This window comes from Panthera leo, chromosome A2 (assembly GCF_018350215.1).
Source record: "Panthera leo isolate Ple1 chromosome A2, P.leo_Ple1_pat1.1, whole genome shotgun sequence".
In the NCBI taxonomy this organism is placed as follows: domain Eukaryota; kingdom Metazoa; phylum Chordata; class Mammalia; order Carnivora; family Felidae; genus Panthera; species Panthera leo.
In genome coordinates, this window is record NC_056680.1 from 62,321,243 (window position 1) to 62,339,847 (window position 18,605).

At 54.9% G+C, this 18,605-nt stretch overlaps 1 protein-coding gene across 2 annotated transcripts; it reads right to left on the reverse strand.

The window, feature by feature from the left end:
- Positions 1-44: 44 nt before the first annotated feature.
- Positions 45-13,155, reverse strand: HUS1 (HUS1 checkpoint clamp component). Of its 2 annotated transcripts, none has more exons than XM_042913634.1 (8): positions 13,031-13,155; positions 11,867-11,994; positions 11,607-11,783; positions 9,374-9,481; positions 8,033-8,107; positions 3,499-3,598; positions 2,253-2,372; positions 45-217 (listed from the first exon to the last, which is right to left on the reverse strand). In XM_042913634.1, exons 1-8 carry the CDS (start codon positions 13,080-13,082, stop codon positions 135-137), a joined length of 843 nt encoding a protein of 280 aa, XP_042769568.1. In that variant the 5' UTR covers positions 13,083-13,155; the 3' UTR covers positions 45-134. The 2 variants fall into 2 exon arrangements, with proteins under 2 accessions (XP_042769568.1, XP_042769558.1); XM_042913624.1 differs by lacking the exon at positions 13,031-13,155 and adding an exon at positions 12,141-12,343.
- Positions 13,156-18,605: the final 5,450 nt, after the last annotated feature.

Here is an 18,605-nt window from a genome sequence, read left to right on the forward strand (position 1 = left end):
TTTTCTTTGCCGCGTCTTAACAAAACAGACATGAGAACAAGAAGCAACACGAAGTAGTGTGTTTATCCAACTGTGCTCCGCAAGCTCCAGTTCCCACCAGCACGGAACCGAGGGAAGAGGGGGCCGGACGCGGCCTACGAGAAGGCGGGGATGAAGTACTGCAGGGAGACGTCCTCGTGGAGCAAATCAAAATGGACGATCTTGTTGCTCACGATGTCTGGGGAGAGAAGAAGACCTGTCACCACAAGGCCGCAGCCAGCGCTCGCACGCAGGGGCCCCTCTCCTGGAGCCCGGCCTCCCTGCGGCTCCACTCCCCGCGACGTGACCACCCACAGCCAGGGAGACGAGGCCAAGGACTCTGGTGAGAGGCCCTCATTTGCCAAATCAGTGTCCTTCTAAGAAAACGTGTCTGCCACCCACGAGCAAGCTAAGTGAGGTGAGAAGGCCGAGCACGGTGGCCCGCAGACCACGGGGGACAGGCTGCAGCGCAGGCCGGAGCGCAGGAGGGGCCTGGGTCAGGCGCCGCGCTGCGCGATGGCAGGTGCACAAGCCCAGAGGGTGGAGCTCATCACTCTGCTCGACTCCACAGCAGTGAGCACAGGAGTGAGGGCAGCGGCCAGGCCCACAGCCACTGAGGGGGCAGGGGCAGGACTGTGCCCGGGAGCCAAGGGCAGGCCGCACTGCGGGCCTCAGAGGCAAGCAGGGCTGGGGCTGGATGAAGTCTGTCAGGGTGGGCCGGCCGCAAGTGCCAAGCCAAGGAGGGAGCAGTCCCAGGGGATGGAGGCCGGGAAGGGGCACGGCACCAGCAGGAACACCCTCCAGGAGCCGCGGCAGCTGGAGACTGAGAACAAAGGGCAGCCAGCATGCCCTGGAGGCGGGACGGTGGAGAAGCGGACCTGGGGGACGCCACCACGGAGGCGGAAACTACAGGCACAGACGGAACTACAGGCACAGACGCAGGGCTGAGGGACTAAGGAAAGGGTAGGAGCAATCCAATTTTGCTTTGTCACAATCTGCCACTTCTGGGGACTCCAAGTCACCTTCCCCAAGGCACAGGCAGTTCAGACGGCTGCCTCACCTAGAACAGACAAGCTCTCTGTCCTGGGCGGGCCATGAGGGCGAGGGCGAGGGCATGCGCAGGGCCAATGCCGCCGCGCTGCACGGGGTCGGGCTGCGGGACCCAGGTACCACCTGGACCGCTAGCCAGGACCGCGGTCGCGCCACCTGGCAGCGGTCAGGAGCCTGGCAGCAGGTGGGAGAGCTGTCTGGAGTCTGTGAGGACCCTGCGCTGAGACACAGCCACCGCCCTCAGCATCATGAACGTGCGCCAGGCCAGGCCAAGGGTTCTCAGCATTCGGTGCAGGCGGACACCAGCACCCGCCCTAAGGCCCAGCTGCGCCAGCTCCCTCCCTCGCCCCGGCCCTCTGTCCTCCACACACCCCCTCACACCCCCTCACCCCTTCCAGTGCCTTCCTGACGCGCTAACTGCCCACCCGTGATCTGCTTCGCTTCCTGTCTCTCTTGGAGGGCTGGCATTCCTTGGCACAGCCACCTAGCATCTTCTATTCCTTGTCCTGGGTGCGGGCGATCTGGCGGCCGTCCCCGGCTCCGCCCACTGGTGCTGCACATGCAGCCTGACGGTTCTTCCACAAAAGGTGTAGCTCCCTTCCACTTGCTGTGGTCAGAGTGACAAGGAGACAGAAAGAGCCTCGAAAAGTTCAGGGCGAATAAGCCCTCCCTCACGTGTGGCCAATAAATGGCGAGAGCCGAGAGGCAGGTGTATGGCCGAGGAAGACAGACAGGACCCACCACAGTCACGGGGCCAGCAGGAAAAGTCAGCAGTCGAGGAGAAACGGGAGAAACGGGAGAAACGGGAGAAACGGGAGAAACGGGAGTGGAGGAGGAACCGCTCAGGTTTAGACACAGAGGGGAAATAAAGGCATACGAGGGGACCTTAAGTCTAAGTCCAGTGGGGTCAGGCTGTCGGGCCAGATTAACACAGCAGCCTGGACGACCAGCAGCCGTCCTCCAGAAGCTTCTCCTTAGGCGCAGACCCATGCATGGTGGCTGGGCGAGGCAGCCGAGCCAGCGTGGCTGCAGGGCCCCGGATCAGAATCTCCAGGTGCTGCTGAATCCGGGAAAACTGCCCTGGGAAACGGGCCCATGTGACCGAGCTGTTCTGCACTTAGGAGAGTGCACAGATGCGAGACCCGCCCCCCCACCCCCTGCAGGCGACCTGAACGTGCACTCACTGCACACGGCCTTTGTCGGGTTCACTTGCTGTCCGGCGAGGAACTGCAGGAGCCTCCGGATATCGATGCGCACCTCGGCCATCTGCTCCGGGTTTCTATCCTGAGACGCGTCTTCAGAGGCTGAAACGACACGCACAGCTCGGGGGTCGGGGGAGCCCGGAGGCGGCAAGCTGCCTGTTTAGATCAATGATCCACGTGACTGCTGGCTCTTGGAGCCTGGAGACGCTGCCAGACGCTAAGCGAGCATTTATCAAGTCCTTCTCTTTAAACTACGTGGCAGATTTCCAGAGAATCTTCACTTACAGTGACACGAAATCTGACCTGCTGTCCCCACGGCAGTGGAAGAAAACGCATGTGTCAGTCCCCTGACATACACGGAGGAGCGGGACTGTCAGGCGCTAATACGAGACTGCCTGTTCTAAAGTGGAATGAAACGAGAGAAAAGGTCCTTGCAACTCCGGCAAACACCAAAGACCAGACCCTCTGTGCAATTTATCAAACTAAAGAAAGCCAGTGTCACCAAGCTCAGTCCCCCCGCACAACGATTAGCAAAGCCTGCATCACGCGGATTTCCCTTGGCAGGAACGTACGCCCTTCGCCACCAAGTGAAAACCCCTCGCTACGCTATGCCACGACGGGTCATCGACAAGCCAACTTGTGGTGATAGATCCGGACTGTAAAAGTGGTGGCCCATCCTATGTTCGGGAGGGAGGCTGCGCAGAGCTGAGCCGGTTTCACACGACTGGCGCACGTCCCCGGGACCCTGCCTCGCGACCGCGGCACCACCTGCCGAGTGTGTCATCCAGGCCTCGAGCCCTGCAGGCACAGACCACCCAGTCAGGGACCCCATTGTCCCCTGCTATTGAACTGGTCCCACGGTCTCTGTCGCCATGTAGGGAGGAAAAATCTGTCAGGTGAGGAAGGCATCTATCTGTTAATCTGATTTCATAAACACTTGGGACGTACGCAGGAGGGAGGAGACCTTCTCCACCTTGTGATGCCGCCCCAGGTGAGAAGCGGGCAGACGGGCACTGAAGAGCCGCCAGGGCTCCGGGGGACCAAGGGGCAGGCACCGCCCTCAGGCCCAGGAGGCCGACCTTCCCTGCTCTGGCCTCGGCTGTCTATTCTCTCCCCGAGCGTGAAACTCGGGCAGCCAAATTCCACCCGTTTTCCAGGCAGAGATCTCAGCAACTGTGCACCTGAAACAACGTATTAAAGGCAAAACACAACCCGCCAGAAAACTCACCTGACGGAGGGTTCCCGAGATCCTTAAAGTGGGTTGTAACGCACACTAGCTCCGTTTCTATTTTCAAGTTCAATTCTCCATTTAGGTTTGCTTCAATGATCTGCAAATTGAGTATTTTACAGTCTTAAAAAAGCAAAGCAAAACAAAAGGGGTAAAGGGGGAAAGAAGACATCAGCTTCCATGAAACCAGGTGACAAGGCCACCCCATGACGGCACCAAGACCCACCCAGCACCAGTGACACAGGGAGCTCAGAAATGCCCAGAGGGGGCCCCTGAGTGGAGGCCTGGAAGCCGTGGGGGGTGGGGGGGGCTGCCAGGGCACATGGGGCAAGGGGCGGGGGAGGCCGCAGGAAGAGCCTGTGCTGAGAAGAAACCCCGGGAGCAAATGTTCAAGGTGAGCGAAACAGGGGTGTGGGGCTTACAGGAGAGAAGGAGAAAGAGGGAGAGGTGATGCGGGGAGGGCTGCTATGGCACGCAGGAGGGCGGCAGCGTGCTGTGACAAGCTGTGGCCACAACAGGACTGAGAACGCGGAGTTCTGGAGCGAGAAATCATCTGGTCCGCTCCCACGGCTACAATGTAAATCCACGCTCTAAGAGAACTCCTGAAAGGTCTGTGGTCAGGGTCCAAATGGAGATCTTGTGGCAGGGGGATGAGGGGGAGAGAGAGAGAGAAACCCCTGGCCAGAGGGCATCTGGAGCCCGCAGGTGCTACAGAGTGGACGCGAAGTGTAAGGGATTAGGTCTGGCTCATCAAGGGGACAGATGAGAAAAAAGAGCCTGAGTCAAGAGTCGGGGGAGCTGGGAGGTGACCAGACCTCATGCAGGCATAGAGTGGGAGCGGATGAGATGAGAGGATCGAGGATCGCAGAGGGAAGGAGACCAGGAAGGCACAGGTGGGCCCAGAGAGTGCAGTAAGAGGAAATGAGATGGACGGACAGATGAAAAACAGGAATTATGGAGCAACAGAGAGACCACACGCCCTGAAGAGAACCACAGGTAAAACACGAGGAAGTCCACGTCGTCCAAAAGGAGAGCCAGAAGAGGGGCCACCTCCGGGGACGCTGCCCGCGCCTTGAGGGAAACTGGCCCCAAACAGCCCATGGTGGCTTCTGAGGGGATGGAAAAGCCCCCAGTCCCTCCCCAGGCCTCTCCCCCATCATTAGAGCCCCCCGCTCACAGGGAGACACTGGAGGGGCCGCACCGGACCCCGTGCACCTAGAGACTAACCGGTGCTGCCCCCACTAGTCCTTCCCAAGTGACCAGATAGACTGCCGCTCTACAGGACTGTGAGCCCTTCACCGTCCCTGTGCAGTACAACCTGCATCCCCACCGCCTACGGGCAGAGACCGTAGAACCACGCTCTGCTCTGACAACTACTACACACGGGAAGGGACCAAGGAAATTAGAAGCTGGCCAACTGCCCTGTTTTCAGCTGGCCGCACCCTGGGTCATAGCTACAAATGCAGCATAACCACAAAACCTTGAGAATTCGTGGGAATGTGACCCTCTATTTAAAAACCAGGTGCGGAGGTTGGCAGGGGAGATTTCCAAGTTCAGAAAGGTCTGGAGACGTTGCAGCGTCCAGTCGCTGGTGCCCCTCCGCACGCCCAGCACACAGGGTGCCGGCCACCCCACCCCCACCCCCCTGCCTCCTACCCCCCCATCCCAGCCTCTCCCCTGCCTGTGAGGGGCAGCACACCACCCCAGGACCCACCTCCCACCCTCCCATCCCGGGGGCCTCTCTCCGGCCTGTGAGGCTTCTGAGGGTCAGACAACATTACTTCCAAGCTCCACCCTCCACACCAACCCTGGGGTTTTTTTAACGGGACAGGATCTACCAGTGATGTTCATAGTAAGATCTGTGCCACCGAACAGCTTCCAGTTTCACTGATCTGATCTGATTTCTCTTCCCAAGTCCGCATCTGCCCACTTCTAACGCCCAGCAGGTCTTGGGGAGCCCGTGTGGCAGTTTGCAGGTCAACATCTTGTTCACCCACCAGTACAGGACGGCGTGTGAGGCAGTGGAAAGACAAAGGGGCAGCGGGGGACCTAGGATGGTGGAGGTGCCCTGCCTGCACGCTGGAGGCAGCTACGTCTACCTACACTGAGTGAGCAGCTTAGTACCCCTCATTCATATTCCTTGACACCGGTGAACTCCGAGCATTTCTCATTCTAGAAACAAAACCAAAACCTTTCTGAACTTGACTGAGCTAGTATTTCTGAGGGTTTTTTTATTATTACTTAAAATATGTTTTTTAATGTTTATTTATTTTTGAGAGAGAGAGAGACAGAGTACGAGTGGGGAGGGGCAGAGAGGGGAAGACCCAGAATCCGAGGTAGGCTCCAGGCTCTGAGCTGTCAGCACAGAGCCCGATGGGGGGCTTGAACTCACGAGCCACGAGATCATGACCTGAGCGGAAGTCAGATGCTTAACCGACTGAGCCACCCAGGCACCCTGGCATTTTTTTTTTTTTTTTAAGGTTATAGTTTTAAGTAATCTCTACACCCAACGTGGGGCTGGAACTCATGACCATGAGATCGAGAGTCACATGCTCCATGACAGAGCCAGCCAGGCACCCCTGAGGCTTTTAACATTAAGTAGAAAACAGTCCTCCAACTTCACGGTTGCATAATATCGGAATCATGCCTTCAAACGTTAAGTGTTTCTTGTCAACTTTATTGGTGAACCCAGAAATACACCGTTGTATTTCTAAGCGCACTCCCATAGAATCTGGAAATACTATGGGATTAAAACAACACACAATAATCTGTAAACTCTCGCTGCTTTTGAAAAACAGTGGTTTTATATAGACTTAATTCAGGAAAGCAGCTCACGGTGGTTCCGGATTCACTTCAGCCTTTAACGCTCTCTTCCACTTTCTTCTGAATCCAGAAATCTGAGACATCACACGATTAGCTCTACGTCCCCTGAGCACAGCCAGTGTCTGGTGCACGGCCACCGTTCTGCCACTACCCAGGGAGGGAACTGACAAACGACGGGTCTCTGACACCTGGCCGCTTACGTCTACTCTGGAACTCACCAGAACGCTGCCCTCACCAACATCCTCTGTCTCTTAAGGGTCTAGATGGGATCTTGCTTCTTCCAGTGATCTTCTCAATGGTAATTACCTACCACTCTGCAGCGCTGACTCAATGTACTGAGCACTGAACATAAGGTACCTACCTCTCCATCTGTGGAAAGTCGCAAAGCCCCCGTGAAGGTGCGCGATCCTGCCCACTTCGGGTACACCCAGGACAGGGCCCATAGGCTGGGTAGAGTGGCCAGGAGGGGGCCCAGATCTGTGTGGCCCCGAGGACTCCCCTTTGCCACCAGGTCACGACACTGTTCCACCTGCTGTCACCATTAAGCTGATGTACATAGCTCTAAGTGGCTCGTAAGCTAACAGGTGACACATAGCAGGACACAGCTCCCACCATGGGCGCAGGCAGAACCATGTCAGACCCCAGCACACACACACCTCCCATCCTGAACCGGAAGCTCAGGTGGGCTGACAAGCCCTCAGGGGCTGGAGTCTGAGGTGGCACCTGCAGATGGCAGGGACTCCTGGCCCCCGCACATGTCTTCCCTGCTCCTACATGGGTCCCACACGCACCACCCCACGGCTGCATCCCCCACTGAAGGAGGTGGGGACAAGGCTGTGAGTCTCAGCAAGGGCCTCCTAGCGCCTCCAGGACAGGGATGCGAGAGTGCTAGCGCCCTCTCTTCCCTCATTCTCTTGCCACGACCTTCAGATGCAGAATTCTGGTCATCTAGTCATGCTCACTATGCACTTGGCCACTGTGACTTTCCACCGAGTATTCCAGACTGCAGTGGCCGCGCCACAAACTTTTTGTTTTTAAACATTCCAGAGAAGAGAAAAACACCTCCGATGACTCGGTCTGTCTCAGCGACTTTGCTGACTCATTTCCATGGGACCGAAAGAACAAACAACCAGATCCTTGGATTAATTGCCCTGCTTTTCCCTGTGGGCCTCCCTGAGCCTCTCTGCAGGTGCCTGGACTTGCCGCAGAGGCGGCCCCCAGCCTGACGACTGGCTCGACGTGAAAGCCATCACAGGACACCAGCGTTCTGGGACAGCTCGGACCTGCGCTCGCCGAGACACGTGGTACGTGGACGGGACGCTCAGCTGTGCTGATACCAATGATTTGTTAAAGAAACACACATCAATCGAAACGTGACGCTCTGTCCGGGGCACAAGAATCTGCTGAAAGCATCCCTGACGCACTATAAACACGACTACGAGGGGTCAGGGCAAACACAAAGGCTCCCACTACGAAGGGGGCTGAAAAGCACTAGAACAGCTTCTCAGGGCATCTGAGACTGCAGGCTCTCCACCACAGGCCGGGTCCTCGAGCCCGCCTCGGCAGGGGGACCTGCGCCCTGGGACGCCACCAGGTGAGCGAGGATGCACCCACACCTCTGCCGGGTGAGGCTTCCTCCCAGGACACTCAGCCCGAGCCTGACACCTCCAAGATGCTGGGAAAGCTCTTCGCTAAACAAGTGACCACTTACAAGGTGATTGCTGATGTTTTTCATTTTTTCCACGATGCTCTTCATGGTCTTCAAGACTGGCAAATAGATGCTAACCTGCAGAATGGAGGAGAAAAACCATTAATGCAACCAAGGACGGACGATGCTCACCACCTATGTCGGAAACGTGCAGTTGCTTAGAAGCTCTGAAATCCTGTTTCCAAGTTGTGGGAACAGAGCTCCTTTAAAACTAGGAAAAGAGGGGCGCCTGGTGGGCTCAGTCGGTTGAGTGTCTGACTTCGGCTCAGGTCATGATCTTGGGATTCGTGGGTTCGAGCCCCGTGTCGGGCTCTGTGCCGACAGCTCAGAGCCTGGAGCCTGCTTCGGATTCTGTGTCTCCCTCTCTCTCTGACCCTCCCCCGTTTGTGCTCGGTCTCTCTCTGTCTCAAAAATAAATAAACATTAAAAAATTAAAATTAAAAAAAAAAACAAAATTAGGAAAAGAAAACAACCCTACAACCTTACTGACGCCCGCCTGCCTCCAGGACACCTTGGCGCCCTTGTCCCCGTGGCGTCCACCTGGTTCCAACGGGGTGGCCCTCCCGCTGACGTGCACCGGTACGTGCCCAGGCGCCCACGTCCCCATGGTGTCCTCCCGGTTCCTGGGGGGCAGCCCTCCCGCTGAAGTGCACCTGCGCACGCCCAGGGGACGGGACTCAGCACAGCCCGCAGGACCACCTGCCACCTCACAGACACTGCGGGTGGGTCGGGCCCCAGCGCTCAGACCCTCAGACCCGGCCCCCGACATTGCCTGAGACAGCGCGGTCTTCCTCCCGGTCGGTGTGGATGGCCTCCCAGAGTCCAGTAAATAGCCTACGCGGTATATTTTCACAATTCCTTCTTGCTCTGATTGTGAGCAAAATGTAAGGGACCCTCTGGCACTACGCTCACTGTCAGGGGCTCTGGGACTCCTGGCAGCACGCCCGGAACAGCCCCTCCTCCTCGCTTTTACACGAACCCTGGACATCAGTCCTTATGGGACAAGGAAAACTCGAGTTCTGGGAAACGGACAGAAGTGACCTTGCCCCCAAGGACTACTCTAGGTTAGTCTTATGGAAGCACTACGACTGAGCAGGACATTCTCTGTCCTGAGTGTGAAGCGTGTGGCGTTTCTACCATGAGCAGCACGGTCTAAAGGTATTTTATATAAACAACGGAAGGCAAACATTCCAATTTTTTCCCTGGAGAATCCTTTAAAAATGACTCTCGTTTCCTCCCAGGTACATACAATCTTCAAATGAAACATATGGCAAGACCGTAACTAAAATCAGGGACTTCAAACCACACCATTTAGTTTGCAAGCAGAGGATGGGCATCACTCACGTCGGCGTCTGGGACTGTAGGCTCTCGCAGATCCTTCCACAATTTTCTAGGAATGACCCTAACGGGGATGTCATGTGTCACAATGCGGCTACTGTTCGACACTGATAACTGCCGAGAGAGAACATGTTTTCATAACGTCAATGTATAAAAACCAGAGTAACTGAAGAATAAGTAGAAGCCGACCCCGCATCTACGTGGAATGTTCTCGACTCTTTCACCCGAGTCCATAAAACAAGTACTTCCGGTGTGGTGCCTGTCCTGCTGAGCCCTGTTGAAGTCGGGAGTGTGAGGAGTAAGGCACGGTCCCCATGTTCCAGGGACACAGATGGGTCAGGAAGCAAGAAAACAAACACGACCTTGTCTGAGCTGCATGTGACACACTGGTCACAGCCTGGAGGAAAATGAAGCAGTGACCAGATGAATGTTTGGGGAAGTTCCCAGACGGAGGGCAAGAAAGGCCTCTCCGAGAGACAACATTTCAGACCGTGCCACAACATGGTGGGAAGATGGGGACAAGGGGAACCCTGTCCCTCACTACATGTGAAGCCGTGAGGCAGAAGCCAACCCGTCTGCTGAAGGAAACGTGACTGTTCTTTGTGAGCTCAGCATGCAGCAGCGTCTACACTGCTGGACAGAACCATGTTTATCCGTGTCCAGGGGCTTCCGTGAAACAACAGATTGACGTATCCTGCCCTTTTATTTATTTATTTTTAATTATTTACAATATTTATTCATTTATTTTGCGAGAGAAGGAGAGAGAGTGTGAGCGGGCAAGGGGCAGAGACAGAGGGAGAGAGAATCCCAAGCAGGCCCCACGCTGTCAGTGCAGAGCCTGAGGTGGGGCTTCAACTCATGAACCGTGAGATCAGGACCTGAGCCAAAATCAAGACTCGGACGCTTAACCTACTGAGCCACCCCGGCACCCCTAGCCTGCGCTTTAAGACAGAAAGCATCACACGTCGCTATCCTGTTTCTCCTTAAACAAGTGAGGAAACACACAAGCTTGTCCTGAGGTGGGGAATACTCTGATTGGCTCTAACATAGTGAACAGGTGAGGAATCCGTTATCAGGAAGAACTTCAAACTGCGCACAGCGCTCGCACCAGAGTGGGGCACAGCACACACAGCACGGGGGGGGGGGGGGGAGGCTGCCGATGGGAGGAGCGGCACTGGACTGGCACTAACGGGAGAGGGGGTTTCAGAGAGTGAGAAGGGGACATTCCAAGCAGGAGCCCCAGGGTCCCCAAAGCTTGGGAGCTGGACTAGAATGGGACACTCCGGGGAACCACTTAGACAGTGGGAGTAGGCGATGTGGCTCCAAGATGGCATAGGTGGGGCCATGCACACATGGCTTTGAACAACACATTAAGACGTGAGAACGTCGTCCTGTGAGCTGTGAGTCTGGGGGAAGGGGGACACGTCCTGAGGCAGCAGGTGTCAGATTCTTCTGGGAGCAGCACTGAACACACAGCAATTCTGGGAGACCAAGAGATCACCTAAAGGGGTTACAGATGAGGTAGGGAAAACCCTTCAAAGGGGAAAATGTATAAGAACCATGATTTCTAGATGAAGGGACCACACCTCTAAGAGGAACAGAGATGCAGGGACACGCAGACTGGAGCAGAGGCAGAAGTGTTCCCACAAGGGCAGAGGCAGCGTCCCAGCTGAGTACTGTGTGATTGCAGCACTATTTATACACAAGGGAATCTCCAATAGAAAACAAGTATTTGTGGGCACATCTTTGCTTTTAATAAAACCAACTAGGGGCACCTGGGTGGCTCAGCCGGTTAAGCATCTGACTCCTGGTTTCAGCTCAGGTCATGAAATTCTTGGGGTTCTTTCACTCTCCCCCCCCCGCCCCACCACTCTCTGACTCTCGCTCAGTCTCTCTCAAAATAAATAAATAGGGGCGCCTGGGTGGCTCAGTCTGTTGGATGTCTGACTTCGGCTCAGGTCATGATCTCACAGTTCATGAGTTCGAGCCCTGTATAGGGGCTCTGTGCTGACAGCTCAAAGCCTGGAGCCTGCTTCGGATTCTGTCTCTCCCTCTCTCTCTGCCCCTCCCCCACTCATGCTCTGTCTTTCTCAAAAATAAATAAACATGAAATAAAAATAATAAACTTTAAAAAAAATAAAAATAAAACCAACTAGTTTTCCACGTGCTATTAGAAAGCCTGGACTTGTAGCCACTTCTAGCCCTGCTGGGAAGTCCTGGAGCACTCCCTCCTACTCACCAGCTCTATGGAGACCGTGAGGCAGGGGAAGTGTTTATTAGTCAGCTTGATCTTCAAGGCTCTGGCATTCTGGGCAGTTTTCAAAGCTCGAGATAAATTTTCCGACGTCAGCTCTAAATAAATCTCGTTGTTTTCAGCGGAGACACCTTCCATCTGAAATTCACTGAAGAAGTTCTCCTAAGGGCAGGAAAACAGGGGGCTCTGTCCCTTTGCAGTGGCCTTTGGGTGCGGTCCACAGGCTTCCAGAACCTTCTGCTCACCTGTTCCAGCTCACACCACATGCTCACGCCTCCGTTGGCCACTTTGTCGGAGAGGATGAAGTTCAGCTTATCCGGGCTGATGCGGAGGGTACAGGTTTTGGCGAGCTTGGCGATCATGTTGCTGACGCCTGCAGCAGGGGGTTAAAGCAAGGAATTACCAGGACAACTGAGCTTAGACAACCCCCTGAACATGGTGAAACTGCTGGTGGAAAAATAACCCACTGAAAGGGGTTTTAACACGGTCAGTCACACTGGCCCCCAATAACCCTCATACCAGGAGTGACGGAATGAAGAAGGAAGGCTGCGGGGAGGTTAACTGGAGCCCAGTGAGGCATTCACTGGCTCAGCCTGCAATGGGGCCCCCCAGGCCTGCAGCGCAGGGCCAAGGGCCAGTGCAGCCCGACCAGAAGGGATGTCTGTGCTGGACACACTGTCCATCCAGGACAGCAGCAGGTTTAAGATAAAAAACTCCGGGATGGAAATCAAGTTCTGTAAACAATCCTTGGCACCTGCTCTCATGCCTGCCTGTCCCCACCCAGGTCCGTTCACCCAATCCTTCCCGAAGAGAAGCCCCATCCACTCCCATGGCCCCATCCTGCGGGGGGGGGGGGAGGGGAAGAGGGGTGTCCCGCCCCTTTGGCTCCAAGCCCCCTAATCCCCATCCCTTAATCCTCCCGCGAGCCCACATCCTCGTCCCCCCCCTTCCCGCGGGTTCCCATCCCCACGCCCCCCATCCCCGCGCCCCTCGACCCCCATCCCTTTCCCTCCACCTCTGTCCCCCCATCCTCCCGTGGCCCACATCCCTGTCTCCGTACCTCCACCCCTCCCGCGCGGGCCCACGCCCTCCACCCGCGTCACCCTACCTCTGTCCCCCCACCCCCGCGCCACCACCCCTTCCGTGGTCCCCGCCCCCATCCCCGCTCCCCCTCTCCCGTACCCCCTCCCGCGGCCTCCCGCCCACCATCCCCGCTCGCGCACCCCTGTCCCCCACCCCCGCGCCGCCGCCCCTCCCACGGGCCCACGGCCTCCATTACAGCCCCGCACCACCCCCACCCGGTCGTCCCGCGGCCCGCGCCCCTCCCCATTCGCCCCCCGGCGCGCGCACTGCCTCCTTCCGGCCCGCGCTCTTCTCTACGCCCCGCGGCAGGCCCGGCCCCCGCTCACGTGTGAAGTGGTTCAGACAGGCCGTGTCCACGATCTTGGCCCGAAACTTCATGGCGGGACGCGGGCCCGCGCGGGGCGTCCGTCGGTCGCGGACTCGAGTCTCCTCCTAAGCGTCCCGCCGGAAACGCCGCCGCGCGCTCATTGGTTCCGCCGTCCGGCCCGCCCCGGGGGAGGCGGGGATCCCGGGTGACGTGCCCTGGGAGGCGGGGTCTCGCGTCACGCTCGGGGTCGCACCCACGTGGGAGGCGGGGTCTGGGTCAAGTCTGCGGGAGAGGGAGGTCCCGGGTGTCACTCGGGGTCACATCCCCGGGGAGGCGGGGTCCGGGTCAAGTCTACGGGAGAGGCGGGGATCCAGGATCCCCGGGTCAAGTCTACGGGAGAGGCGGGGTCGGGGTCACACCCCCAGGATAGGCAGGGTTTGGGGTCAGGTCTGAGAGAGAGGAGGGTTAGGGGTCACACTCCGGCTCGCACCCTGGGAGAGGCGGGGTCTGGGTCAGGTCTCTGGGAGAGATAGGTCCCGGTGTCACTCCAAGTCACATCCCCGGGTTAGGCAGGGTTTGGGGTCAGGGTCTGGGAGAGCTGGGTCTCGGGTCTCACTTCAGGTCACATACACTGGGGAGGCGGGGTCCGAATCAGGTCTGCGGGGGAGGCGGAGATCCAGGGTCATGTCCCCGAGGGAGGCCGGTTCTCGCGTCACTCTCGGGATCACACCCCCGGGGAGGCGGGGTCCGGGTCAGGTCTCTTTGAGAGACAGGTCCTGGGGTCTCTCTCGGGGTCACGCCCCCGGCGGAGGCGGGGTCCCGGATGTCAGATGAGGTCACACCGGGGAGGAGGGATCGGGTCAGGTCCGCCAGAGAGGCGGCTCCCAGTCTCACTCAGGGTTACACCCTAGGGGAAGGCGGGGGAGGGAGGGGTTGGTGGGGAGGGCGGTAAGGCGGAGGTCAACGTCCCGAGGGGGCGGGGTCCAGGGCCATGACTGCAGGTGGGGGCGGTGGGGGGGGGTGGGGGGGAAGGGGTGTACCCGGATCTGGTTCTGGTCACCCCCATGGAGAGGTGGGATCTTTTGTCAGTCCCTGGATGGGCTGGTCTAGGGTCAAGCCCCAGGGTGATCTTTTTGTGACTCTGGAGTCCTCAATCCTCAAGAATGAGAAGTGTTTCTGAGGATTCACATTTTGAAAGAATTTTGTGACACCTATTTCCAATTGTTTTAAAACAAAAAGATCCTCTCCTGTCTCTGCCCCTCCCCTGCTTGTGCTTTCTCTCTGTCTCTCCCTCAAAAATAAACCTTAAATAATTTAAAACATTAAAAAGAAAACCCTTAGGGGCGCCTGGGTGGCTCAGTCGGTTAAGCGTCCGACTTCAGCTCAGGTCATGATCTCACGGTCTGTGGGTTCGAGCCCCGCATCGGGCTCTGGGCTGGTGGCTCAGAGCCTGGAGCCTGCTTCCGATTCTGTGTCTCCCTCTCTCTCTGCCCCTCCCCCGTTCATGCTCTGTCTCTCTCTGTCTCAAAAATAAATAAAACGTTAAAAAAAATTAAAAAAAAAAAAAAAAAAAAAAAAAAAAAGAAAACCCTTAGTTTATTTATAAAAAACTTGTTAGGGTGGCCAGTGACCTTTCAACATTAAATAATATTATCACTTAAATTTATACCTCTCTGGAGTAGGGCAGTTTATAACCCCCCTCCTGGCTCAGATGGCAGTGAGGAGGGAAACACAGGCAAGAGAAATGCAGCTTCAATGAAGCCTCACGGCTCACCGCCCACTGCCGGACGTGACACATGCGGAGGGTCACCTTCCCAGACACCTGATGCGTGCGGAAGGTCACCTTCCTGGAGGAATGCACGGCGCCCCCAGTGCCTTAATGTTTTTGTATCGTTAAAGACCGGAAGTAACCTTATCTTCACGGCACCAGCCCCTCGAGGTCCTGGAAGCCTTGCTTCCGATTCCTCAGAGACAGACTTTAAGTCTTACCCTCCTCCCTCCACTAACTTAAAAGTCTGTAATCCGCCTGCCCTCACAACCCCAGCGCAGCTCTCTCTGCCCGTGGGTCCTGCGTCTGTGCTGTAATAAAGTCACCTTTTTGCATCAAAAATGTCTCAAGAATTCTTGCTTAGCCGTTGGCTCACGAATCCCACTTCATAATCTCATCAGTAGCACCGGTTGTGAATCCTTAGAAGTGAGGTTTTTTTTGTTTTTTTTTTTTTTTTACCAACAACAACCAAAAAATGGGTTTATTCACAGGAATAGCAGAAAGGAGAAGAATGCTCTTTTGTGGAGAAAAAGGAGGAAATTGGGAGAGTTTGTTTTCAAAGACCGACTATTAGAGAAAAGCAGGGCTTCTGGGCTGTAAGTTTTCTCCAGGAAGATTTGCAAGGGCGGTACATTTCTTGTAGCAGTTGGGATCTAGACCTTTCCCTGTTGGAGCCTGTAACTGATGTCTTGCTGTGGGCTCTTGGGGGGGGGTTCGCTATAATTGACACTCCTTCCTGTAATGGTGCGGAGGGGCCCCTTCCCCCTTCTAGCTCCTGGCTCCACTCCCCAGGCTTGGGCTTTCCCTTCATTCTCATATGGTAAAGATGGGGTATGTCAACACTGACCTTAAGCAATAATCCTGCAAGTTTGTCTCAAGATGAATTTTACCAGATCCTAGTTAAAATTCTTTAAAAAATTTTTTTTTAATGTTTATTTATCCTTAGAGAGAGAGAGAGGGAGAGAGAACAGCATGAGTAAGGGAAGGGCAGAGCAAGGAAGGGACACAAAATTCAAAGCAAGCTCCAGGCTCCGAGCTGTCAGCACAGAGCCCGAACCCACAAGCCGTGAGATCATGACCTGAGCCAAACTTGGACGCTTAACCGACCGAGCCATCCAGGAACCACCCCCTGCCCCAGTTAAATTCTTATAATGTACATGATAGAAATGATGGCAGAGAATTAAAAAAAACAAACAAAATAGGAAATATACCTTCAACTGTATCCAGCCTGGTTTTCCAAATACTATATTACCCATGTTAAGAACGTATTATTTTGGGGGGTGCCTGGATGGCTCAGTCAGTTAAGCATCTGACATCAGCTCAGGTCATGATCTCACGGTCCATGAGTTCGAGCCCCGCATCGGGCTCTGTGCTAACAGCTCAGAGCCTGGAGCCTGTTTCAGATTCTGTGTCTCCCTCTCCCCTGCTCTGTCTCTCTCTCTCTCTCTCTCTCTCTCTAAAATAAATATTAAAAAAATGTTTCAAAAAAGAATGTATCTTTGTAAACAATGTTTCATGCCATATTGATCTTTATTATTTTTTAAATTTAATTTTAAATTATCTGTACACCCAACACAGGGCTCAAACTCACAACCCCAAGATCAAGAGTCACCCCGTTCCACCAATGGAGCCAGCCAGAAGCCCCTGCTCTTTACTTTAAATGACTTAATTTCATGCCATAAAAAATAAAACAGATTTTTTTTAAACTCGCCAGGAAGACTTCTGTGATTTTACATTCTGCATAGACAAAGGCCCAAATAATAGAGGGAATTTTGCCCCAGCAATCATAAAATTAAGCTGGAATGATGTTTACTTGAATGGGAAAAGGAATCCTCTGTATGAAGCCTCACAGTTTTCTTAAACTAAATGGATTCAGTAAACCAATAATTCCAGTTCTGATCATTAAATATACAGACACTGCTACCCCAAGTTTTTTCCAAATGAGTGTGGGGTGAGGCGCAAGATCAGCAGTGATCTCTAGAAACCTGTGTGCTCTTGAGTTTTCTAGCACAGAGCACTCTCCCTTTGCTGTCAGTCCAGCCAGTAAACAGCCTTCTGATTTAAAAACCAGCCACACCTCAGCGGTTGGTAAATCAGTCCCAGGAGGATCTAGGGAACAGTGCTGGTGCTGTTTGTTATGTTTGTGTATTGTGCAAGGAAATGCCCTAATTTAGTCCTAAAATGAAAATACAGCTACAGTGTGGCAAATAAAAGCGTTTACTGCCTGTCTGTCCTGGAAGCTGCACATGCCCCATGGGGGGCAGGTGACTGCTCACCTCCGGTCCCTTTGGGGAGGCCCATCTGTGGTCCCCCTGTCACAAGGCAGTGCTGGAAATCCTATGCAAGGGGAAAGAGACTGGCACAGCTCAGAGCTTTTGGATCGGATCTGACAGGCGATATTTCTCTCTTTTTTTCTTTTATGTGAAAAAACTGTAAAATGAGGGTGTGCTTACTGTAGAGGTGGTGTGAGAGCACGCCTTCTGACAACTGTACTGTTTACGGGATGGTTTTGCTTAAATAGCTTTTCAGCGACTTCATCTTCTAGACGTGGAAGGAAAAATACTTCAATAAATTGCATAAATCTTTTCTTAATGTTTATCATTTTTGACAGAGAGAGAGACCGAACATGAGCAGGGGAGGGGCAGAGAGAGAGAGGGAGACACAGAATCTGAAGCAGGCTCCAGGCTCTAAGCTGTCAGCACAGAGTCTGATGCGGGGCTCGAACCCATGAACCATGAGATCATGATCTGAACCGAAGTCATTCGCTCAACCGACTGAGCCACCCAGGAGCCCCGTACATTTCATAAATATTTTTTAAATTAACATTTGTGGAGCCCACGAGAGCTATGAGGCACAGTGCTCAGGGTTGGGGTTCTGAGGAAGGGGACACCCAGCACCAAGGACAAGGGACATGGGCATCTGTTGGCTACTGTGTCCCACATACAAGGTGCCATTGAAATAGTATCTGTCAGCAGGGTGAGTTAGATGACCATTGCTTCTACATCACCTTCTCCTGATATTATCACTTTGATAACAAACACCCATACGGCAAGTGCTATTACTGCCATCTTATTTTTTTAGATGTTTATTTATTTATTTTTGAGAGAGGGAGAGCAGGGGAGGGGCAGAGGGAGAGGGAGAGGGAGAATCCCAAGAGAATCTGCGCTGTTAGTGCAGAAGCCTGATGTGGGGCTCGAACCCATGAACCACGAGATCATGACCTGAGCCGAAACCAAGAGTCAGATGCTTAAATGAGTAAACTGGGCGCCCCTATGACCCCCATTTCAAAAATGGGGGACTACAGAGAATTGGGGATGTGAGCCGTGGTCACAGCGTAGGCTGTTTGGCTAACGGGCTGGTTACCTTAGGTGCATTGGTTTGGCAGAAACGGCGACAGCTGGGAGCAGGTGGGAGCATCCCGTGGCCCTGAGGCTCGGTTCGCGGACCCTGCGCTCAAGAGAGGGACCAGATAGGACTGCGCTGAAGCTTCCCTTTCCTGTGCCGACATGGGTGCCGACATCCCGCCACCAGCACGACCCGTCTGCGTCCTCATGCTCAGGAAGGCACAGACCAGCTCTCCAGCATCTGTCTTCTCTCCTTGTGTCCTCGCAGGGCCGTGGTTTTCAGATGGGCCACGGGCTTCCCTCATGTGCCCAGCCAGCACTGAGCCAGGTCACACTGGGGACCCCTGTCCCAGGTCTCTTGTGCCAGAAGCGTCCCAACTTCCCATTTCCGCATTTTGTCCTTTTAAAAATGTTCTTCCTTCTGTTTCTGTTTCTCATTCTCCCTTTACTTATTTAATATCCACCTTTCCCCCTGGGCCACG

Bases quoted from the DNA above. Each gene is read 5' to 3' on its own strand.
- HUS1 (XM_042913624.1), bottom strand. From the start codon at position 12,201: ATGCCTCACTGGGCTCCAGTTAACCTCCCCGCAGCCTTCCTTCTTCAT. The intron at 11,995-12,140 runs GTATGAGGGTTA...CCCCTGCTGCAG, and splicing joins TCTTCATTCCGTCACTCCTG to GCGTCAGCAACATGATCGCC. The intron at 11,784-11,866 runs GTGAGCAGAAGG...TCCTGCCCTTAG, and splicing joins TGTGGTGTGAGCTGGAACAG to GAGAACTTCTTCAGTGAATT.